General features: G+C 34.0%; 1 protein-coding gene across 2 annotated transcripts in view; it reads right to left on the reverse strand.

Annotated features, from left to right (window-relative positions):
• CSMD3 (CUB and Sushi multiple domains 3) overlaps positions 1 to 26,321 on the reverse strand; it is a 1,208,741-nt gene that overhangs the window by 45,671 nt on the left and 1,136,749 nt on the right. For both annotated transcript variants that reach the window (XM_032760296.2, XM_032760295.2), the window contains 5 exons: positions 23,396 to 23,569; positions 22,408 to 22,593; positions 20,238 to 20,411; positions 17,950 to 18,132; positions 12,074 to 12,250 (listed from right to left, as the gene is read on the reverse strand). In XM_032760296.2, coding sequence (XP_032616187.1) covers positions 12,074 to 12,250; positions 17,950 to 18,132; positions 20,238 to 20,411; positions 22,408 to 22,593; positions 23,396 to 23,569 — 894 coding nt within the window. The remainder of the gene's footprint in view (positions 1 to 12,073; positions 12,251 to 17,949; positions 18,133 to 20,237; positions 20,412 to 22,407; positions 22,594 to 23,395; positions 23,570 to 26,321) is intronic.

Here is a 26,321-nt window from a genome sequence, read left to right on the forward strand (position 1 = left end):
GAAGCAAAATCCTCTCTAGTTGAGAACCACTGTGCTGAGGAATAGCTCTCACTCCTTGAGGAGATTGAGATTATTTTTTATCTTCACTCAGTTTTATGCTGGGATATCCCCAGCCCTCTCTTGTGTAAGACTAACCCCATCTGCCTGACCTGTCCTCTATTAGAAAAACATCTTTGAGAATTTTCAGATTTGTGACAAAAATTCAGTCAGGGGCATTTCTATAGTGGCTATCTGGAAAAAGAAGCCTTAGATTAATTTATCACCTGGACCTGATTAAAGATGGTATCCTTAGCCCAAAGGAACAAGACTTCCCAGATGCAGATGTTGGGAATTGGTCATTTTGGAAGCAGAAGTCCAGTCAGTTTTCTAAAAATATCATCCAAGAAAACGAATAAGCACATGTCTTTTCAGACCAGAAAGCTAATTCTTACTCTACTTGGCAAACCCTGTCTCAGCACTGTTTGTGTTTTCTTCCCAAAACACCATACGCACTCTGTATATGATGGGCTCTAGGTAACAGAGGTGGTACTGTCTGTTAGACATTGAAAGCTAAGGATCTCCTTGTAATTAATATCCCAAAACATTTTGTACTGACAAAAAAATGTATTTTTGAAATAGTATTTACATGTACTTATTATATCTTCTCTCTGTGTCTGAACATCATAGAAAATAACTTCACTACATTTTAAATCAAGGAATTGATTTGAGCGATCTGGTATTATGCCAAATATCTTTTTCTTCTAGTTTGGTTTAGTTCGGTGCATGTTTCTTCACATTTATAATTCCTCTGTCAAAGTGTGCATAACATTTGAATGCATGATCTTGATTTCAAGATACAATATTTTACCCACCCAGGAGGCAACTAGTTATTCTGAGGAAACTTCTCCTTCCACCAGTGGTAGTGGGCTTAATGAGGACATGTCTGGAATTACAAACAATGAGTGTTGGGAAAAGGGAAAAGATTTTGCTTATTAGGCATACTTTTAGAGATAAAGTAATTAGACTTGCAATTTTCCAACTCACGTATAGTCCGAAGCCGGTTGAATAACAGCAGGTAGAATTTAGATGAGTAAAAGTTTATGCTTTTACCAACATCTCTACTATGGCCAAGCATAGGGAATTGGAGACCTTACCATTATTATTAAATCACATTTATTCCAAAGACGTTTCTAAAATCATTGAAATGAACAAGGCAAATCACAGCTGACACATTTCCACATGTAATTCAACTAGAATTTCTAAAAAACAGAGGGGTGTGTGTGTGTGTGTGTGTGTGTTACTGGACAATCGAGCAAATGAAAAAGTATAGTTGCAAATAACTCCAGTGGGAAACTCTCAAAGGAAATTCTCAACGGTCAAAAATGCTTGGAATGCCAAAGTGACTTCACTGATCTGTGAAATATTAGGGAGCAGATACCTTACCGACTGAACTCTGTCTTCTCAGTTCCTGGCAAAGTGCCCAATGATAGTAGGTTTTGTTTAAATGATTTTTTATTAACTGAATCTATAAAAAATCCAATTCCATTCTATACCCACAATTATTTTTCTACTTTATTTTTAAAGGTTTTTTTTAAAGAAAAAATGCTCTAATACAGGTTAAAGATTTTTGAAAAGCTAAAAATTGGATTATTCCTCTGATTTTTCATTACTCAGGAGGAACTAAGTGCCCAAGGATAACTAGCCAAGGTAAAAAACAAAAACCTCTTAAAGTGACCAAAATCTTATAATTAAAAAGTAAAAAGAAATCCAAATAAAATTGAAGTCTTTATATTTTGTTTTCACCACATAGTTTAACTATATTTTAAGGGCATTATTAATTTTCTCAAGGGCCTCTATTCATTCTTTCATACTCAAATCCCTCTACATTGAAATATCTATCATGTAATCAATCTTGCTGATTTTCTTTCTTTGAACTGATATTGTCATAAATCTGCTAAGATCCTCTTTGTCAATGATTATGTATGAGATTCAACGAGCACTCTTGTTCACTTGCTTTGACTCATCACATTAAAATATCTCATCTCTTGTGAGATCTGCAGACTTATTTATTGACTTACATTATATTTGCTTTGTATATCTGACAAAAATATCACTGATAACAAATAAATAGGAAATTGTAACGTTAAACTAGAAGTATTGTTTAGCAAAAACAAATTTTACAAATGGTCGTTTCATTAAGAAATGATATAATTTTGCAAAATTCAAATTGGTAAATGCAGAGAAAACAGAAATTAAAAATTTTTTAGAGAAATAAGTCATAAATTAATGAGACATTTTCATATGCCTTATCACCAATGTTCTACTTATTATAGTATGTCATATACATTTGACCATTGTAGTGAAGACAGAGAATAAAGCAAGAAAACTAAATGGAGAAAAGTACAGAAGAAGAAATAAAAGTATACTAAAGAACATGGATTCTTGAGTGAAATAGACTTGGGTTTAAATCTTAGATTCTACAGTTACTAGCTGTGTTACCATGGAAAAGAAAGTTGTTTCCTCTCTAAGAAACCATTTATTTGAATGTGAAATAAAAAGGATAATAGTATGTATCTCATAGATTTGTTGTAATAATTGAGATAATTATGTAAATCAGCACAAATCTGAACAAATGATAAACACTCAATAACAGATATTATTATTTATGAGAAGAAATAGTAACAATTAGCATGAAAAGAATAAAGGCTTTGTTTCTTTAGTGCTATGGTTTTAATGTCTCTTCAAAATTCATGTGCCAATTTAACCCCCAATTCAATAGTATTAAAAGGTAGGGGCTTTAGGAAGTTATTAAGTCACGAGGGCCCTCTCACCATGAATGAGGTTAGTGCCTTCTAAAAGTGTGGGAGGGTAACATTAATAGCTAGGCTCCTTTTTGCTCTTTCACCTTCTGCCAGCCAGGGCATAACATGCACCCCTTTTGTCGTGTGAGGACACAGAAACAAGGTGCCAACTTAGAAGCAACAAGTAGCCCTCACCAGACACAAGATCTGCTGGCACCTTGATCTTGGACTTCTCAGCCTCCAGAATTTTGAGAAATAAATGTTTGTTCTTTAGTATTTACCTCATCTCAGGAATTTTGTTATAGCAGCACAAATAGACTAAGACATCTGAGTTTTCTAAAAATTGATATCAGGATGTTGGTTTGGAAAGCTCAGCTACTTCAAATTTTTTGCACACCTCATTAATTTAATTCAAATTCATATAGTAACTGGCCTATAGTAACCATAAAATTTATATAGACCGGGCATATAGTAACCACAAAAATTGTCTACAAAGGCAATTATAACAAATCAAAATTTATTAAAAACATATTTACACTTGAAATTAGCCTTCTAGTGGGTATAGAGAATAACATGAATGGAAAATTTCATCTATATATGTGAAATATAGATGAAATTATTGTTTAGTGTTGAGCTCTGCCAGTAGTCAGGAAGCCCTTTAAATGCTGTGATGCCTGAGTTTCTTGATCTAGACAATGTGAGTCTAGGACGATTCCCAAAATAATATGATTCTACCAATCATATATTTAAATTTATTTTCATTGCAAATTAATGAGAAGGAATCTGAAGCACTGATTCTAATTTAATTTGATCACCATATATAAACACTATCACTATTCTAGATTCTTTAATTACAGAAATTTAGGCTGTTTTAATTTCCACTGAAACCTCTCTCTGCTTCTTTTTGGGGGTTTTTCTTTACGCTTTTGGTTTGGATTGTTAATGGGGTGTTAGTAACTTTTGCTTATGAAGTAAATAAACTTACAAATTATCAGCTTTTAGTTTAATAGTGATTCATTGTTGAAAAGCTAACACTTAAATTATTTTATGCAATACAATATTTCTCTTTGAAGAACTGACAGAGAGAAACAAACATTCCTTATACTTTTCCTATGTTATTCATAATCAATCTGTCTTGAATCAAATGACTTATAACTTATTTAACATTCCTGAGGAAAAATGAAGACAATTCAATAAAAATGTCAATGTAATTTTCAATCACAAAAAATAGGAATGTTTATTTATTTTTACTTCACTAAAATTGGAAGACAGCTGTAAATAAAAGATTGAGTTATTTATCCATAAACAAAATTGTTATTCATTGTTAAAAAAAAAAGAAAGTGTTCCTCAGCATATTTCTGTTACTCTGAACTATTTTCATTATTTCACTCTCTTCAATGACTATTATTGAAAACATACTATATGCCAGAACCTATGTGCTATGTTAGCCATACAATTGTAGGCCCTATCTGCAAGTAGTTTAAAATTGAGTTGGACGGTGGCTCATGCCTGTAATCCCAGCACTTTGGGATGCTGAGGCGGGTGGATCACGAGGTCAGGAGATCGAGACCATCCTGGGTAACACGGTGAAACCCCGTCTCTACTAAAAATACAAAAACATAGACGGGCGTGGTGGCAGGAGCCTGTAGTCCCAGCTACTCGGGAGGCTGAGGCAGGAGAATGGCGTGAACCCAGGAGGCAGAGTTTGCAGTGAGCCGAGATCGCACCACTGCACTCCAGCCTGGGTTACAGTGGGAGAGTTAATATAAAAAAAAAAAAAAAAAAAAGCTATACAGTATGGAGAGATTACTTTTGGCTAAAAAGGATATGAAGAGAAAATGTCTTGAGGTGTATTGCCAAATGTTTCACATTACCTGATACTTAAAAGGTGGATAACACTTTTAAAGACTAAGGTGGGATAGTGTTAAGTTGTTCATTATTGCGAAAATGAGATATTTTCTAAGTAAGTAAGAGGAATTCTGCTTTCCTTCAACATGGAGTAACAAGGAAGAATTTACCTTCCATTTGAAAGAGCCAAAAGAAAAAAAAAAGGAAAGAGTATATTTTAAAAAAAAAGAAATATTTCAAAACAATGGCCATCAGACAACAAAGCACAGTGATTCTTGAGTGACAGGAAACAAATTAGATGAATCCCCTGATTGCCTCATCTTACTACATTAAGAGAGTTGCAAGTCTGTGGCACAGGGAAGAGGAACCTATGCAGAGCCCAGCAGACTCCTTGAGTTGAGAAGATGGATCTGAGAGTCAAGAGAAAACTATGCAGGTAGAGTTTATGGGACACAGTACCAGAGTGGACATTGACAGAGAAATATCTCCAGAGATATAGGAAGGAAACTCCTTAAATAGTCAGCAGATTTCCGATCAGCTCCTGAGGAAACTGCCCATGGTTTGAGAAAAAACTACCCCAAAAGATGAGATGTAACAATATCTGGAGCTGACATGGGGCCAGGAATGCCACTTGTCATATAGAATTCTATACCCAGCAAAAACATGTATTTTAAAAGGTGAAATAGACACATATGCACACAAAGAAAAGCTGAAAACATTATCATAAGTAGAAATGGACCACAAGACAAATTTAAAGAAGTCCTTCCAGTGGAAGAAAAATAATACCTCATGCAAGTATGTATCTACACAAAAAAATTACAACACTTGAAGTAGTAATGATGTACATAAATAAGATTTGCCTTACTATTTAAATCTCTTGAAGAAATAGTTGACTAATTAAAGTTGTTTAACAATGCTGTGTGGTGTTTTGGTGTTTGTAACATTGACTAAGTAAGATGTTTGACTACAAGAGCATTTTCATAAAGAACCTTTTGATGCTTCAAGTTCTTCCTCCATGTTCTGCTTCTACTCCACATCTGGGCAAGCTGACAAGAAAGTCTGCTTGCTTCCCTCCTTTGGCATCAGCAGGGAAGTTCAAACCATGCAAACCCTGGCACACTCACAAGAACTTTTCCCAAGTTCTCACCACTAACCACAATAAAAAAAAAAAAAAGCAAAACTATATGTATAAGTACATTTTCACAGTGCTGATAAAGACATACCTGAGACTGGATAATTTATAAAGAAAAAGAGGTTTAGGCTGGGCATGGTGACTCTCTCCTGTAACCCCAGCACTTTGGGAGGCTGAGGCAGATGGATCACCTTATGTCAGGAGTTCGAGACCAGCCTGACCAACATGGCAAAACCCCATCTCTACTAAAAATACAAAATTAGCCAGGCATGTTGGTGGGTGTCTGTAATCCCAGCTACTCAGGAAGCTGAGGCAGGAGAATCACTTGAACCCAGGAGGCAGAGGTTGCAGTGAGCCAAAATTGCGCCATTGCACTCCAGCCTGGGCAAGAAGAGCAAAACTCCATCTCAAAAAGAAAAAGAGGTTTAATGGACTCACAATTCCCAGTGGCTAGGAAGGCCTCACAATCATGGCAGAAGGTGGAAGGCACATCTTACATGGTGGCAGGCAAGAAAGAATGAGAACCAAGCAAAAGTGGAAACTTCTTATAAAATCATCAGATCTTGTGAGACCTATTCACTACATGAGACAAGTATGAGAGAAATCACCTCCATGATTCAATTATCTCTCACTGGGTCCCTCCCACAAAATGTCAAAATTATGGGAGTTACAATTAAAGATGAGATTTGGTTGGGGATACAGCCAAACCACGTTATTCCAAGCTTGGCCCCTCACAAATCTCATATCCTCACACTTCAAAACCAATTATGCCTTCCCAATAGTCCCCAAAAGTCTTAACTCATTTCAGTATTAACTCAAAAGTCCACAGTCCCAAACCTCATCTGAGACAAGACAAGTACTTCCACCTATGAACCTATAAAATCAGAAGGAAGTTAGTTACTTCCTAGATACAATGGGGGTACAGGCATTGGATAACAGCTGTTCCAAATGGGAGAAATTGGCCAAAATGAAGGGGCTACAGGCCCCAAGCAAGTCCAAAATCCAGCAGGGCAGTCAAACCTTAAAGCTCCAATATAATCTTCTGTGACTACATGTCTCACATCCAGGTCACTGATGCAAGAGATGGGTTCCCATCATCTTGGGCAGCTCCACCCCTGTGGCTTTGCAAGTACAGCCTCCCTCTCACCCGCTTTCACAGGCTGGCATTGAGTATCTGTGGCTTTTCCAGGTACATGGTACAAATTGTCAGTGTATCTCCCTTTCTGGGGTATGAGGGACAGTGACCCTCTTCTCAGAGCTCCACTAGGCAGTGTCTCAGTGGAGACTCTGTGTAGGGGCTCCAACCCCATGTTTCTCTTCACCAAGATAATGGGGAAAATGTCCCCAGGGCATAACAGAGAACTCTGTGACAGCTCCTCCCATCACACGCCTGGAAGTCTAGGAAGAAAAAACGGTTTCATGGGTCAGACCCAGGGCCTTCCTGCTGTGTGCAGTATAGGAATTTGGTGCCCTGCATCCCAGCACTCTAGCCCTGGCTAAAGGGACCAAGGTACAGCTCAGGCCATGACTTCAGAGTGTGCAAGTCCTTGAGGACCCCACTCCTGCAGCAAACTTCTGCCTGGACGTACAGCATGTCCATACATCATTTGAAATCTTCCTGCTGTGTGCAGTCTAGCAATTTGGTGCCCTGCATCCCAGCCACTCTAGCCCTGGCTAAAGGGACCAAGGTACAGCTCAGGCCATGACTTCAGAGTGTGCAAGTCCTTGAGGACCCCACTCCTGCAGCAAACTTCTGCCTGGATGTACAGCATGTCCATACATCATTTGAAATCTTCCTGCTGTGTGCAGTCTAGCAATTTGGTGCCCTGCATCCCAGCCACTCTAGCCCTGGCTAAAGGGACCAAGGTACAGCTCAGGCCATGACTTCAGAGTGTGAAAGTCCTTGAGGACCCCACTCCTGCAGCAGTAGATGTTCCAAAACCTCAATTCTTGACTTCTGTGCACCTGCAGGCTCAACATCATATGGAAGCTGCCAAAGGCTTGGGGCTTGCACACTCTGAAGCCACAGCCTGAGCCATACCTTGGCCCCTTTAGCCATGGCTGGGATGCAGGGCACCAAGTTCCTAGACTGCACACAGCAGGAAGGCCCTGGGTCTGACTCACAAAACCATTTTTTCCTCCTAGACCACCAGGCCTTTGATGGGAGGAGCTGTCACAGAGTTCTCTGTTGTGCCCTGGAGACATTTTTCCTATTGTTTCGGCGATTAACATTTGGCCCCTCATTACTTTCGCAAATTTCTACAGCCAGCTTGTATTTCTTCTCAGAAAATGGGTTTTTCTTTACTATTGCATTGCCAGGCTGCAAATTTTCTGAACTTTTATATTCTATTTCCCTTTTAAAACTGAATGCTTTTAACAGCACCTGAGTCACCTCCTGAATGCTTTGCTGCTTAGACATTTCTTCCACCAGATATCGTAAATCATCTCCCTCAAGTTCAAAGTTCCACAAATCTCCAGGGCAGGGGCAAAATGCTGCCAGTCACCTTACTAAAACATAGCAAGAGTCACCTTTACTCCAGTTTCCAACAAGTTCCTCATCTTCATCTGAAACTATCTCAGCCTGGATTTCATTGTCCATATCATTATCAGCATTTTGCTCAAAGCCATTCAACAAGTCTCTAGGGAGTTCTAAACTTTCCCACATTTTTCTATCTTCTCCTGAGCCCTCCAAACTGTTCCAACCTCTGCCTATTACTCAGTTCCAAAGCCACTTCCACATTTTGGGGTATCGTTACAGCAGCACCCAACTCCCAGTACCAATTTACTGTATTAGTTCGCTTTCACACTGCTGAAAAAGACATACCCAAGACTGGGTAATTTATAAAGAAAAAGAGATTTGATGGACTCACAGTTCCAAGTGGCTGAGGAGGCCTCACAATTATAGCAGAAGGAGAAAGGCATATCTTACATGGTGACAGTCAAGAGAGAATGAGAACCAAATGAAAGGGGACACCCATTATAAAATAATCAGATCTTATGAGACTTAGAACTACCATGAGAACAGTATGGGGGAAACTGCCCCATGATTAAATTATCTCCCCCTGGGTCCCTCCCACAACACATGGGAATTATGGGAGCTACAATCTAAGATGAGATTTGGGTGGGGACACAGCCAACCCATATCACTATTCATCCACCCCTTCTCTCAAACCATTTCTGACCAAAGAGAGTCTTACCATGTGGGTAATCTTTCATACCTTCTTGGCACATCTTCAGCCTTGTGGCATAATCAGTCAATATGGAACCAATTTTGGAGAGGGGGCAGTTGATCATGCTCTTCCTTAGGCAACTACAGAGCAACTGGCAGTGAGTAGGGTGGCCCAAGGGATGACTATTATTACCTGGGGGACTTTTTTGTTGCTGTTTGTGACTTGATAACTGGCTCTGCTGCCACCTGGCTAGAGAGTGCTTGGTGCTGTGCTAGTGTACTTACACTTCGAGATGTGCTGATTTGTGCTGCATTTTCTGAGTTTTCTGGCCTCTACCAGGATTTAAATGATAGATCTAAGTCAGAAGTATTGAAAATTGACATTCAGAGACAGGAGTATTGGCTTGTGGTCCTTCCCAAAGTGATTCTGAGTTCTGTGCCTCTCAGCTTAGACTTATCTGTGTGTCTTAGATTTAATCATATGTCTCAAATTTAGTACAAGCCATGAATGATGCTAGGCTCAGATGAATGTCTTACTCTATGACTGTTGGTTATGTGTCTCAAGCAGGTGTTGACTCCCATTCTATAGAGTACTCAGGGGGAAAGGCTGGCACACTGTGCAATAAGAATGCTAATCCAATGCTTGCCTATCTGACAAGGAGTAGTCACCATGTGGTGTCCTCCAGCCCATACCTAAACTCAGATGGCTTTAGGTATCTAAAACAACCTTCGTTGTTGTTGCTACTGTCTATGTGTCTGTCATCAAAAAGATTCTGGTTCTCAGGGAAGAACACCCATATCATCTCATAGCACAGCTGTGGGCTTAATTCAAACCTGACTTAAGCCTGGAGTCCCTAAACCCAATAAAGTAACAACTGCCCTGTGGGAGACCCCCAACATTTAAAATAATGATTTGGAACTCTCTGGAGGAAGATACTTATAAATAAGGACAGAGTAGAGAAGACTGCCCTTCTTCCTGAAGTGTATCCTGTAACTCCACCCCCAAACAACAACAACAACAACAACAACAACAAAACACTAGGATACAGGGAAAAGATACAAAAATTGAAATAAAGATCCACAACTGGACTCAATTGAAAATACAAAATTTTCTAAAATAGTTATTCAACAGAAAGATAAAATAACATGAATTGGATTTCACATCTCCACAATATGGGTTTTAAATGAACATATTCTGATATGTAGTACTTGAAAAATCTTTGTGGTCTTCATAGATACTGGGCCTCAAATTACAGTTATATGAGGAGATGCCACTGAATGTATAAGGTATATCCTGTACTTTAGAGGAGTTACCAAACATAAACAGAAGGCAAACATGTATGTCTCACATTAAACATTGAAACTATTGCTTTGCCTAAATTCCTCATGGTCAGAGTGTCCATTGATCTAAAGCACCTGATATGAACATTTTGAACCAATTAGTAATAAATTAATATTAATTATCTGGCATTTACAATCAGCTTGATAAATGGAGCCCCTTGGACCTGTCCTTCTAATTATAATAGTTAATACAGCCCAACTTAGATTAAAACAAGGTCTACAGTAATTAAGAACCATCATGTAACACCTACTGAAGGAAACAACTATTGTTCCTACTGCTTTCCCTTTAAATAGTCCAATTTGTTCAGTGTTTAAACCTGACAAAAATAAATGGCATGGGAAAGTTGATTACCACAGCCTAAATACCCTGATGCCCCTGATTAAGACCTCCATATCAATATTACTGAAGTTGTTTGTTCCTATCAATAACTGGAAAATATTTTGCTATTATAGGTTTAGTGAATATATTCTATTCAGTACTTATTTCAACAGCTTCCCAAGCATAGTTTGTTTTCACTTTTGAAGAGACACAATATATGTGGGTATCTCAACAGCCCTTGTGTAACATTGCACACAAACTTTGCATGCAATATATCAACTACAACTGATTTTCTCCAGGAATGCATGTATGCCATTATTTTGAGGGCAAGAAATTCATTTGACCCATTCATCCAGGAAATGCAAACAAAAAGGAGCCCAGAAGAAAGGGGGATCATCTCACCCACACACTACAAGGCCATGCCTTCTCAGTTAATTTTCTGATAATTATTTGGTTAGCAAAATTATATATACTCTGTCCCAATTGCAATACAAAAGGCCCTCCCACTAGTATCCCCAAGTCTCCTTTGCTACAGAGGCTTCAGCAACGTCCTCTCATGATACTTAGAATCCATGAACACACAGTCTAAACAATTTTCTTTTGAGGCAGGTTCTCACTCTGTCACCCAAGCTGTAGTGCAGTGTTACATTCAGAGTTCACTGCATCCTTGACCACCTGGGCTCAGGTGATCCTCTCATCTCAGCCTCCTAAGTACCTGGGACTCCAGGCTTGCACCACCACACCTGACTAAGTTTTGTATTTTTTGTAGAGACAGGGTTTTTGCCATGTTTCCCAGGCTGATCTCAAACTCCTGGGCTCAGTGATCTACATGTCTCAGCCTCCAAAAGTGCCAATTCTTCTTAATAAAAATAACCATAATTTCCAATGGTTGTGTATTATTGTTGGTTAAATACTATTTATTTTATAAATAAGCATTAATGTGTATAATTTTAAGACTTTTAAACACATTTTTCAAAAATTTCTTCAAGTGAGTAATTTTATTATAACGCAGAACCTCCAAAGTGCCATCTATTTTTAACATACTCAGAGAGCAAATCAGTTATCAAGACTCCCTATAACAGTGCAAGAACCCGTAAAGAATCAGTATGCCTTTTAAAAATCAATTTTGTTATTAATACGTTATATTGAAAAAATAAAATTGCATCGATTCTCTTTTTAATTTTAATCGCAGCTATAAATCATCATTGTTCTTAAAATTCTGTTAAATTACATTTATTAGTGCTGACTTCCTCTGACCTCTCTTTCCACTGCCAGTTAATGTAGTACCTTGATAAGCCAACTTATCCTAAAGCCATTAGTATACACTCTAGCCATGGTAACTACTATAATCCTTTAATTTGAAAGACAGTACAAACGGTTAAAACCTTACATGGTTTTATTAATTACAAAACACACAAAATACTTAAATACTCATCAATACTTTCATATAACTACTGATTTTTAAATATTGAGAATATACTTACTTGTACAGTTAGGTACAGTTCCAGACCATGTTCCATTGGCTGTGCACTGTCTAACTGAAGGTCCAGAAAGGACGTATCCCTCCATGCAGGAATAAATGACTGAACTAGGAAATGTTGTGCCATCAATTCGGAAGACTTTCCCATTGGCTGTGGTTCCTGGGTTACCACATTGCACAGCTATAAAACAAAGTGTTTAAGAGTATATATAAAAAATGCAATCAGAAATTCTTCCCAAAAAAGTTAACGACTAAATGATTCTTTCAAATTATTCAAAGAAGCAATAAAAACCTCTAAAATAAGCAGTAAAGTATCTAGGTAGTTGAAATTCAAGATGAATGTATGTTGATTTTATTAGCTTAATTACTGGGATGCAAATTATAACATTTTCTTAAGACTTTTTTTTAGCAGCTTCAGTAAAAACTCTACAGAGTAAAATAATTATTCAAAGAGTACTGTATTGGCTTCAGGTACCACAAAATCTTTTAGAGAAGGGTTTTAAGAATCTCTGCCTAAAAAGCAACTCATGTAAAATTGGAAGACATGTAACAATGAGTGATGAGATGCAACAGAGATTTATTACATTTATATTCCAGAAAAGACAGATACAGAATTTAAATATTGTAAGCATCTATGTATATTTTTGTTTATATAAGTACATAACTGTTTTGCATTAAAATGTATAAATTATATTTCTAGACCAGAGTACCAAAACAAAACTGAGTAAAACCAAAGTAATTAAATCTTAGTAATCGTTTTCATTAAGTTTCAATATATTCTAAATAAAAGTTAAAAACACAAATGTCTTTTTATGATTAACTATTTTATATATATGTTTAACTATTTGTCAGCAATGATATGTTAATTTTTAAACTATCTGACTTAAAAGCAATAATATATCAAATGTAATGCTTAATTTTATTATAATATCAGAAGGCATTTTAGTACCTTACAGAAATGAAGGCTTTTATGGATATGAAATATGATTATAATTTCAGAAAATACTATCTACATCCCTTGCTGCATCTTAAATATTTCTTTTTGCCTATCATTTGTATAACTGTCGTGTGTGTGTGTGTGCACGTGCATATGTGTGTGTATGCATGTGTAGGCAAGAACCTTACTCATTTTACATATATACGTAAAAATCAAACTGTAGATAATATTTTAAGCAGAATCTATGATAATAGCAGACGTTTTTACTTTGTTGTTAAGCATGATTACTTTCTTCTAAATGCATTAGTGCCTGCCTGAAATAAAATTTTGGTCATGTTTACTTGTTATATATCGTGATCCATAGCTTGACGTAATGCAAGAAGGATTTGAGATAATGTCATCTTTGTTTTAAAATGTCATGTAATTTTTATTTTGAAATAGAGACCTAGGCAGAGTCAAATTTCCGCACAATAAAAATCAAGAATTTCTTTAGTCAGGGTGGTTTCAAGATATGGCCAAATCATACTGTTGTTTCTGTTCTCTTGACTTTAATTCCTCCACACCTAATACACAAATTTCTCCTATCCAGACTTTTTATTTGAACTAAGCACAAGTAAAATTAACTTAAAATGAAACAAGGTAAGTGCATCATCTATCGTGAGTGAAGACTTAAAGCTTGCTGGATACAATTAAAGGAAACAGCAACTACTTTGCCTCTGCAATATTGATATTCAGGAGAAAAATGATTTATTGTTGCCTGTGAATAAACCTGCATTTACATTTAGTACTAGTCAACCAAACCATCTCTTCTCACAAGAGTCATTTCCCAGCAATCAACAGACATAATCTAATAAAAATGAGTTACCATATTTTTAGATTCATTAAACACTTAATATGTCACAGCTACAACTTTTCCAAAATTATTTACTTCTCACAAAAATGTTCTGAGTTAGTATTAACATCACCACCATTTCTGAATAGGAAACTGAGGCACAGAAAGATTAAGTAACTTGCCCAATTTCACAAAGCTAGTTAATAGCAGATTGTTCATCTAGTACAAATTCCTAGGAATGATGCTGATAGCATATACTAAAAGCATTGAATCATATTCAGGCTAGGAGATAAGCTGAAACATAATACATGTTTGTTAATTGAATATTTTTTGTGATGCATCTTTATAGGAAGTATATTTTATATGTTTGCCTTTCTTTTGTTGCTAGAGAGAACTCTTATTTTAAAAATCAAGGCACCATTTGTTTCCTTGTATCAAAGTAATAAGCAGTCATTTCTAAAACGACAAAAAAGAAGTATAAGGAAGAAAGTAAAGATTGCTTAAAATTCCACCACCGAAAAATAGAAATTGATATTTATATATGCATATATGTATATATGATTATGTATTAATATGAATATAATTATTTCAATATTCTAGGCATTGTGTTAGGTATAGAGTATACAACAGTGAAATATTAAACTGCTTTTTTATTTCTATTTTTCTTACATAAAATTACAATTAAGGTATCTTTCTATCATAAGGTTTAGTAAATGTGCGGTTTTCCATACAGTTCATAATTTACCTAATGAATTCCCTGTCGAAAAACATTTAGTTTGGCTTGGTTTTATTTTTCTATGATTTTTGGATATACTAGAACTTATATTTACAACTCTGTACATTAGTTCTATTTTTAAGATAAAAATCTAAAATAATTTCTGGATCATTTTTTAGTAGGGTGACTATAATTAACAACAGTGTATTGTACATTTCAAAATAGCTAGAAGTGAGGACCTGAAATATTATCAACACATAGAAATAATAAATGCTCGTGGTGATGGATATCATAAATATTCTGATTCGATCATTACACATTTATGTATGTAACAAAATATCACATGTGCCCCATTAATATGTAAAATTATGTATCAATAAAAAATACCTAAAACATTAAAAATTTAAATTGAAATATATTGCCACAGAACCACTACAGATATTATAACAATACACACTTGCATTGATAGCATAAAACTTTGCTTGTGTTCACACCTCCTCTGTAACACCATTTACCATCATTTAAAAGAATCTCAGTTTGTCAAAAATGTTACATTCTTCAAATTTGCATTTCTCTGTTGATTAAATGAAGTCACTTAAACACATTATTTAATATTTTTATTTTTACATGTGCTTTATCCTTCACATCCTGAAAATACCTTTCATGTTTTATTATAAATTATTAAAGTAATATGACAACAATAGAAAACATTTGGAATAAAGAGTAAAAATACCAATAATTTCACAACTCTGTCCTAGTATTATTTTTTTGTGTATTTCCTTTCATACTTTCTCTTAAATGAATATCATTTCTCATGGTTCTAATATAGTACATAATTTTAAATCTTATTTCTAAGTTTTATATAATGTACATTTTCTCATATTGCTTCATGGCCTATATTGTAATATTTTATTGACCATACACTATTAGATTATGTAAACATAAAATTGCTTAAGCAATACTTTTCCTAGTGTAAGATTGTGCCAAATTATTGCTAGTTATAAACAAATAAAAATTACATTTTCATAATTGTGTGTTCTTTTAATATTTCTATTTTCCTTGGAAAACGTTCCACAAAAGTGGAGTAATAAACTGAAGCTATAGATATATCCCATGAATATTTATCATTCTATTCATTAGCATTTTGAGAGCAATTTTTGTCAAATTGCTCTCAAAATATAACAATAAAAATCATCTTGAAATATTTTAAAGTTCTAGTTTTGCTGCTCCCGCACACAAGAATTTTATATTACCATGTTTAAGATAGGTGAAAATGATACCTTAATATTTAATCATAATTTTTTATTAGTAGTTCTGTTGCATTTTTTCTATAGGTTACAGTTTTTTTATTTCTGCTTTCTATTCATATCCTTTTTCCATTCGTCTACTAAAATCTGTTTGTGTAAGTGATTTGTATAAGCTTCATTTATGAGAAAAATATTAATTCTACTGTATTTGCTACAACTCATAGTTCTTTTATCCATAATATGCATGCTAACAAAGCAATATCAGCACAAGTCTGTATTTCATCTATAAAATATTTTGTAGGTCAGCTGAACAAAGGACTGATTTAGATGTCACCCACAAAATGTTGCATCTATAATGATGCCCACAGCATCATTAAAAAGACTTTGACTTTGGAAAATAAGTTTGAGAAATAAAGAGTTTAGTCTCTCTTACTGTATTTTACTCAGCACTATGTTTTCCAAGTCTTTTCCCTATATCACCTAAGTTGCAACTCTTTCCTAAGATTATTAAAACTGACCCAGTTAAAAAAGATAACTATCTTTTCTAGAATATAAATATTAAACATAATCAAATATTTCTATAACATAGTCAATCAAAAAACCCTCAGGTAAGTTTTATTGAGAATTGTCTTCTATTTACAAAACCAATATGTTTGGTACGACATCAAGTAAGTTTAAAAATATTTTGCAAGTTTAGTTTTTCCAATAAAATAATCACAAAAAGAACAACTAAAGACAATACGATAATTTTCCAGCAACATTTTATTTACTAGTCAATTTTGTAAAATATTTTTCTTTTTCCTTTTTATCTTTCTTTTTTTTTTTTTTTAAACAGCGTCTCGCTCTGTCACCTAGGCTACAGTGCAGTGGCATAATCATGGTTCACTGCAGCCTCTGCCTCCTGGACTCAGTGACCCTCCTGCCTTAGCATCCGGAGTAGCTAGGACTACAGGCATATGCCACCACACCTGGCTAATTTTTAAAATTTTTGTAGAGATGTGGTCTCAGGCTGGGTCCTACCCAGGCTGGTTCAAACTCCTGGCCTCAAGTGATCCTCCTGCCTCAGTGTCCCAAACTGTTGGGATTACAGGCTTGAGCCACAACTGGCTCTGTTATAAAGATTTAATTATGTTAACTCTTGAGTCAGAACAATTAATATTACTCAAACACCCTAAATGTTGTGAATTCTAGTAACTAACAATTGTACTCTACAATTAAAAATCTTAATCATACTTCTGTATGTTTCTATCTTTTTCCATTTCTACAAACTGGAAGCTAAGACAGACATTGAGATTATGTTAGGGTAAGAACAACCTATTATTTTCTCTTGTCTCTACAATATAGGTACACTAGTCTCCCCTTATCCACTATTCTTTCCACAGTTTCACTTAGCCATGGTCAATCATGGTCTAAAAATATTATATGGAAAATTCCAGAAATAGCCAATCCATACATTTAAAGTTCTGAGTAGCATGATGAAATATCATGTCGTCCCACATGGAAAGTGAATCATCCCTTGTCCAGGGTACTTACCCTGTATATGATATCCTCTCATCAGTGACCTAATACCTGCCTTGGTTATCAGATCAAAAGATCACAAGAAGAAGGGTGAGTACAGTCAACAAGATATTTTGAGTGAGAGACCATATTCACATAACTTTTATTCTAGTATATTGCTATAATTGTTCTATTTTACTATTATAGTTGTTAATCTACTGCGCATAATTTATAAATAAAACTTTATTACAGGTATGTGCGAAAAATCATAGAAATAAAGGGTTAGGTAGTATCTGTGGTTTCAGGCTCCCACTAAAAGTCTTGGAACGTATTCTCCGTGGATAAAGGAGGGACTACTGTAAAGAGGAAAGAATAAATCTTTTTAACAAATATATATTACTTTTTAAATCTAAACATTTGCTATGTTGTGAACAATGTTTGCATGTATATGACCAATTAGGGGTTTTTAAAAATTATCAGTCATAGTTATCTTAGGAGATGGTGTCAGTATAACGGGAATACGACTGTTTTATTTCATAGTTGCAGGCAGAATAAACTAGTAAGAGTAATTTTCCTCTTCTAAACTCATCTGGATTTAGATACACACTAAAATCCAGTAGTTCCAATATATTTAATTTCTTCTTGAGGTTACCTTTGCACTCTGGCTGCCTTCCGGTCCAACTGCCGTTAGCTAAACATGTTCTTTCTTCTGAGCCATGAAGGATATAACCAGTATCACAAGCGTAGCGTACAGTACTTTTAGTTCTGAAATTGCTTTCCTGTCTAGAGCCATGGCCAGGAGTACCTGGATCGCCACATGTCCCAGTAGCATCACCTGCAATGCAGTACAGTTCAAGGTAACCAATTCCCATAAACATTTATTAAGTTTATCAGTTAGTCCGAGGGCCTGGCAGGCATTTGTTTTTGTGCATGCTGTGTTTTAGCACACATGGAGTAAAATTGTAATTCATATTTCTTATCTGACTCCAGTCATAAAAAAAAGTGTAAATGAAAAAGAAAATAATTGCAGAGTACAGTGTTTTTTTTTTATCAGTGAATTTGGAGACGTCAAATAAGTTAAGGATATTTCATAAGTTTTTCCACAATCTAGTTAATAACCAAGCTAATGGAAAATGTATAACTGACAGTACTATGAACTCAAATAACAACAGACTTATAAAAATAAAATTAAAAAAAACTGAATTCTGCAATTTGCATGTTTCCTTTTCAGAATTTCCTGATTACTGATAATATTTTTATTGTTTTTGTTAAAGTGGAATTGTGTTGTGCTAGGACATGTAAATATGACAATACAGTTCTGATAGTCTAGGTTTCTCTCTCTTATTTTCTCTACAAATGACCAATGATCAAAGATGAATGAATTGCATATTCCTCGTATATGAAAACATAAAAATAAAATGTAACAGACCAAAATTTAGAAACTCTGACTTAAGTTTCTGATAAGAATATTGCTCATGACTAGGCATTCATCTTTTGATTTTAGTGTTAAATATTTTCTCAGTCTTTACCTAGTCGTTTTATCATTTCTTAAATAATCCTAATCAAAATTGCCATAGTGTTAATATACATTGAGAGAGTGAGAGAGTGAGCGAGAGAGAAAGAGAAAGAGAGAGAGAGAGAAGGGTTGAAAATATAAGCATTGAAAATGTTCTTTCCATTTGTCTTTTTTATATGCCTTGTGTATTTGGAATCCTTCATTATATGTCCTTATTTTCATGTGATGTAAAATCAATAACCACACAAAATTTTAAGATTAGTATTTCACTTTTAAATATCTGTGTACAATTTTATTACTCAATTTAGTAGCAGTTTTCTAATACATTGTGGGGTGGGGGCGGGGGGTGAGTCTGTGTGTTCACATGTATAAGCAGTTATCTGAGAGTTAATTTACTATGAGTCACTCCAAGATAAGACTTTAATTCTCTTAAAATCAATTTTATAGTTACATTAAAAATGATAGTTTTTCTAAATCTGTAGATTACATTCAAAGTCCCAGGCAGTCACTTCGTAGGGATTAATCACTAGTTAAAAGATTTGGGGTTAATTTACCATTTCACTGCTTTTAAGTCTAAAGTGAAAATAATGTAAAACAATTCCTAATAAGTCATCAGAATGGTATCCACAGAGATAAAGTAGTGTAAAGACAATGGATAATATATAAATATAAAGAAAAGGCAGAAAAATTAGCGCAATATCTTGTTGATGGGTAAAAATAAATAGTATCAACTAGGGAGCCATCATAGGTCTAAAATGTAAATGATATTTTTGAAAAAAAGTGGTAACTTAAACGTTTATCTCAAAAAAGATTCACCAAATACTCTGTGAACAAATTATTAATTAAAATATCTTTAATATTGATTTATGCAAACATAACTCTAAGCAATATGTCACATTAATATTAGGATAGATAAATATCTTTAATAAAATGAATTAGATTAGTTCAACTTAAAACATTTTGGACTTTATTTTAAAATTATACCATTAAAGTAATCAATTGCTTAGAAAGTCAAACAGAACTGAAATCTGACAGAAAATCACTGATACAATATTGCCTTCTGGGGAAAATTATATGTGGTATCTGCTAAAATGGGATAGATACTTTAGCTTGAATAGTTTCACTATTTTAACAAACAAAAGTGCTTCATACAGTGTAGCATCCTAAAACCATAAATTCTTTAAATTAGCAACACAGTTCAAAACACATACTTGTAATTTATCATCTACAACATCAGTACCCTGCATTTCTATAGCCTTACACATACTCCAGTAATGTATAAGCAGTGTTTCAGCTTTTCTTATGAGATTTTTCAAAGAGAAATATATTTTAAGTCTTTAGATTGTTTTGTGTATATGTTACTACTACTACTACTAACAATAATGTAATTTCCAACACACATTGTCCAATTTTCCAAGTGGTACCTGAACAATGAGGTTGTGATCCACTCCAATGGCCGTTTAATTGGCAGGTTCTTGATGACTGGCCTAGAAGGGAACGCTTTCCTGTGCAGGAATAGTGAACAGTAGACCCAAAAGTATACTTCTCGCCAGACAGGACTGCATTAGGTGGAACGCCAGGGTGTCCACAGTCAATCACTACAATACATAATTATTGAATATAAAATTTTTTTATATCTCCTATCGAACAACCTATACCAGCATGTTTATACAACAAATCAGAAGCAAATGTTCTGCTCAAACATCTAAAGCCTCCAGAAATCAAACATTTATGTTGAAGGTGGCTTTTTAAAAATAAAGTGGAGTTTGCAGCTATATGAGCTGTTCTGTTAACTTATTCATTCTGAGGATGAGTTTAACAGCAACATTGTAAGCTAAGTAAGCATTAAAAATGATTGAGTGATTATGATAAATCTGTACATGTGAGAGTGATGAGTGTGTGTCCACATATAGATGTGTATGAGTTCGAACTGTATCTGTTCCTGGTAAAATCTGTGAAAGTTAAGGAGAAGATTAATGTGGATTTGCTAAGTAAGGACATATGACACCATGTGGATTCAAAGTGAAGCAATACAGAAGTTACATGAAAAGAACTTGAGGGTTCAAGAGATTCAGTGAAGATTGATCTGTGATTCACAATTTAATATATAGTCTAGAATCATTACATTTTAGGTCAGTAATGAATAAATTATGCTGTACATAGACAATACTCAGTGGCTTATAAACTAAAACACTGCTAGTCATAGGAGAATCAAAAGTCAATACATTATAGAATATTCTTTATGAGTGATAGGTAGTTTCAGAATTTAACGTGTGTCCCCTGTTAGTTGTACTCAGAGAGATACTGAGTGTCACATCTCTAGAGTATCAAACAGCACATGAGGACACAAAAACTTAATAAAGCCTTTCAGTATTTAATACTCTACCAGGGAGAGCTATAGGAAATGATAAGGCAAAAAACATATGAGAGCTCAGAACATCTGAAGAACTTCAGAACACCTGAAGAACTTCAGGTTTACATGTCCTATGAAAAGATTTTTAACTTTAATGTGGTGGCTACATAAGAATAAGTAAGTAAATTATTCAGATAATTAGACCAGTCAACACAAATAAGTCAAATGAATTTTAATCAGCAGGCCAAATTACTGAACTATATGCATAGAATCTGAAATCTTATAGACACAGCAAAAAGTGTTGTTTCTTCGTTAGTACAAGAATGTTGTCACAAAACGTTCATAAAATTACACCCCATGAATATAAAAAATCCTCTAAATGAAACATAATCATAAAATAATTTTATAATTTAGCAATTTACTAAAACCAAAAATTATTTGCCAAAAATGAACGATTTCTTCACACGCTATTCATTCAGTCTATGAAATTGTTCTTCTCTTCCCTGTCAAGTCCAAGACTCATCAACTGTTTGAGATCTAGTTCAATTTGAGACCTATCAATTGACTTAATTGCTAGAATTTATGTTCACTCCTCTATGGCTTCACAGAAGTTTGACTTATATCTGCTAAATTATTTTTCTCACTACGTGTGTTACTTGTAAGCATTTTGGCTGTAATTTATTTTATGTACATTCCACAACTCCTATCATAACCTATAACAAAATGCACTTATTAGATATTCACTGACTAGAAAGATGATGTATATTAACAATTATTGCATTAACAAAGTATATGTGTCTCTATATGACAAATATTTAAGATCAATAAGTTTTAAGTAACACCTTTATGTAAATCTTCATGTATTCTGAATCCATGATGGATGTTTAAGACTAATTTTGCCTTAAATGAAATATTAAATATTAGTACAGAATAAAAGTATAGTTGCCTCTTACAGATGATAATATTGTAAAGTAGGAAATATGACTACTTTTCATATTTTATCTGCTCCAAAATGCAAAATCAAAGAATGACAGATAAATATTTATCACATTAATTTTAAGAAAATTACATTTGGACATTGAATTTGCAAAATATAGAAAAGTATAATTTCAAAACAGTAAAACAATAAAATCAATATGCTTCTCTGTGATATATATCTTTAGGTAGTTTTATAACGATGATAAACATCCATATGGTTTCCATGACATGTTCTCAAGAAACAATTCACATTATCTACTTACTGATACATTCTGGTAAAGGTTTGTCCCATTGTCCATTTGGTTGACATATCAAAACTGAAGATCCAAATAAAAAATATCCAGGATTGCAGTCATAGAATACCACAGTGCCATAAGTAAAATTTCCATGTTCTATTTTACTTTCTCTTTTAGAATTGGCTGGAATTCCAGGATCAGAACAGTTGACCACTAAACAAATGACAAATTTTGAAACATATGTTTGGAATAATATACATATGCCTATATAGATTTATATTAGAAATTTATATACTTAGTTTCAAAAGTAAATTTATTCAAACAACCAGATTCCAATAATAAAATTAATCTCATGGATTATCTAGAAAATGGACTGAAATCTATGTGGTAGAAAATACAGAAGAAAGAAAAAAATTTGGCAACAATTAGGAAAATAGCAACTTCGTAAGTTGTGCTGAGTACGAATTTTAACAGTGATATCTTTTAAGCTATAGTTGAACAGTAAGAAAACAACATGCAGGAAAATGATAATTTGGTTGTATTTTGTCAGACAACATGAGATATACTTCTTTGCAAACTGGAAAAACATCGAAGAGTTCTCCTTAATCTGTTTCTATAGATTAAAAAAATGAGTAAAGCCTCAATACAGGTGTAATGGCAAGCCAGCCCCACATACAATTTTCAGAAAAATAAAAAGAAAATAAATGCCAAAGGTAAATTCCACTAATTATGAAGCAAATTGCAAATAAAAACAATCTCAATTACTTTTATATGCAGTCACAAAACAGATACAAATAAGAAAGTTAGAAATTAGCTCTACCACTTTTAACTTTAAAAATATGTTACAAATTTAGAAAAGGGAAAGCATTGTTAATGAGATGACGTCAGTATTAAAGCTTTTTGTTTATTAGACAAAAACTTTTTACTATTCTGCCCAAGCTGTTTTAAGTGTGTCACTGATGTTTATGTGAACATTATTACCATGCCCCAAATGGGAATATACTTAGACATTTACCTTTGCACATAGGTGGAGGATGGCTCCACTGTCTGTTGGCCTGGCACTGTGCCTTTGTTGGCCCTTGCATAAGATACCCAATATTGCATGAGAATGTTACCACATCATTAAAGTTGAACCCATTTCCACTAGTTCTTCCATAAATTGGACTACCAGGGTGACCACAGCTAACAGCTAATATGATGTGGCAGGAGGACAGGGAAGGAAACACAGAAAAAAAATTTAGTTATCAGTTATTGCATTATTGATTATACTTAATCATTTCAAACAAAGTAGAAAGAAGACTACTTTTTATCTGGAAATCTATGGAAAGTACATTTACTAATGTAAATGAACAAAGTAGAATGTCAAAATAGTCTAACAGCATTATATTAGTAAATAGATAATTATTAAAAATTGTGATAATTTTATGCAAGTGGTACATAGATATTTAAAGTTTCATGGTACCTATTTCATCCTTTCTCTCTACTTTTTTGGGGAGGCAAAGAGCAGAGTATTGAAATGCAAAGGAATCTGGGGAATAATTAAAGTTCATGTCCATACCTAATAGCAGAAAAGAACAAAATTAGCCAGATGTGGTGACTCCTGCCTATAATCCCAGTGCTTTGGGAGGCCGGGGTGGGAGGATTGCTTGAGGAGAAGGGTTAAGGCTGTAGTGAGCATGATCATAGCTATGCATATATATCATAGTGAGTTATGATCTTGCCACTGCACTCCAGACTGGATGACAGAATGAGATCTTGTGCTTTAAACAACAAAGTTAAAAAGTAGAAAGGAACAAAACTGAACCAGTTTTCCTTGTCTAGTTAATAATTGAGGATATTTAAAGGCAGTTTTTTGCATTTAATTTTGAAATTGTTCTTTTAATATTATGTAAACAACCAATTTTTATGAATAATAGATTGATAAGCAAATGGGTGCTTGTGAAGTAAATTAATGTGACTACATAATGTAGAAAATAGAAAATGATACACAAAGGCTGCATTAGGATTTTCATTAATATTTTGAGACATATTCTCAAAATATTCTCTAAAACAATCTTACTGGTTTCTTTCCTTCATCATTGATATTTGATAATATAATTTTTCTTGGAAATAATATTCCTAATTAGATAAATTATTTAGGTTCTTGTAACACTGTGTCCCACTACAAATTTTACATAGTGCTGGCTTTCCCCAAACACTATTTCTATGAACTGTTTTATTGCATTATCTCACTCTATTAATCAGAGCAACTTCAGTAATAGTGCTTCCTAATTGGGCACAGGAAACGACTACAGTCACTTTTAGTACTTAGGAAATGACCCAAAAGCCATTATTTTTCAGCTGTATTGTTAATGTCAACCTACTCATTTGGAAATTTAACTGCATCTTATTCTTGTTTAAAATTATCAATAAAGAAACCAGTTGTACCCTAAGGGCCAATTCTCATCTATAGTTTCAATTATTCAACAAGAAAAACAGTGATATTAATTGGCTATGCTTGAATATAAATGAAAAAGAACTTATCTAGGGCAGACACAAGCAGGATATTGCTGTCTTTAAATCATCAGATAATCAATTTGTGTAGCGGGGTGTATGGGTGTGTCTTAGGAAAGTGATTTTCATTGTTAGATAGATATTCTATTATCCTATTATCATAACCATGAAACTAGATGTTCTATTATCCTATTATCATTACCATGAAACCAGAATTTCTATACATTTCTGTGGATTGGATCAAAACAGTATAATGACTGAATTTATAAGTATAGATGCAATTGGTCACAGATTAAATGAAATATTTCTTGTGAACGCATACTAAAAGTCCTATGTATTGTTTATCTGACACTTTCAAAATCTTTATCCTATGATCCTGTTATAGTTACAGTATATTTACAGTACTTATTTACTACTAATAATTTTAATATAAATGTCAGTATCTGGAGATGGACATTATTAGGCAAAAAATATAAGAAAAATGTAGTTGACTTTAAGATCCAAAGTAGGATAGATTGTGATCTGAAACACTAAATACTATGAGGATTCTGAGATGTACTAGAGTTTATCATTATTCAGATCTATTTTTATTTTCATAATATAGCAGTCATAATAAGTGCACAACGGCCAAATCCACAATGTACATATAGGAAGAGGTCCATTAAAACCACAAAGCACAGCGGGTATATTTAAGAAATTATAATAAAAAGATATTTCAAAATACACTTTATTCTTCATGTGTGAATTCATATCTAATCAACCTAAAAGATCACATGGATATATGTTGAACTGTTGAGATCTTTTTAAAATATTTCTAAAATTACATATATTCATATGTTTTGTACGAATTTTAAAATAGTGTAAATAGTGCTTTAAAATAAACTTTAATTTATTTTCTTTTTTATCTGCTTTTTAAAAAAATTATTTCAATAGTTTTTGAGGAACGGGTGGTGTTTAGTTGCATGGATAAGTTCTTTAGTGGTGATTTCTGAGATTTTGGTGTACCTATCACCTGAGCAGTGTACACTGTATCCAATATGTAATCTCTTATCCATCACTCCCCTCCCACTCTTTCTCCCTAGTCCCCAGAGTTCATGATATCATTCATAGGCCTTTGCATCCTAATAAATAATTTTTAATTTTTTTCAGACAAAATATAGCTATGTTACATATGTGTAATCTTGATATATTTTAAAATGCAATGCATTTTGAGGTTAAAAGATGACATAATGATAAACATCTTCAACCACACACTCTCTATATAAGGGACTTAAGACCCAGAGATATTAAACATTGCATTAGCTCACATAATCATCAGAGGATCTGAAATGAGATCAAAGGTTCTTCCTGTCGTGCCTAATGATAATATTTCCCCACTGTGCTTCATCAGTATATAATTTTGATGTCATAACAATAGCACCATAATTGTTAGATAATCTGTAGTATCA

This window comes from Hylobates moloch, unplaced genomic scaffold (assembly GCF_009828535.3).
Source record: "Hylobates moloch isolate HMO894 unplaced genomic scaffold, HMol_V3 SCAFFOLD_9, whole genome shotgun sequence".
Taxonomy (NCBI): Eukaryota; Metazoa; Chordata; class Mammalia; order Primates; family Hylobatidae; genus Hylobates; species Hylobates moloch.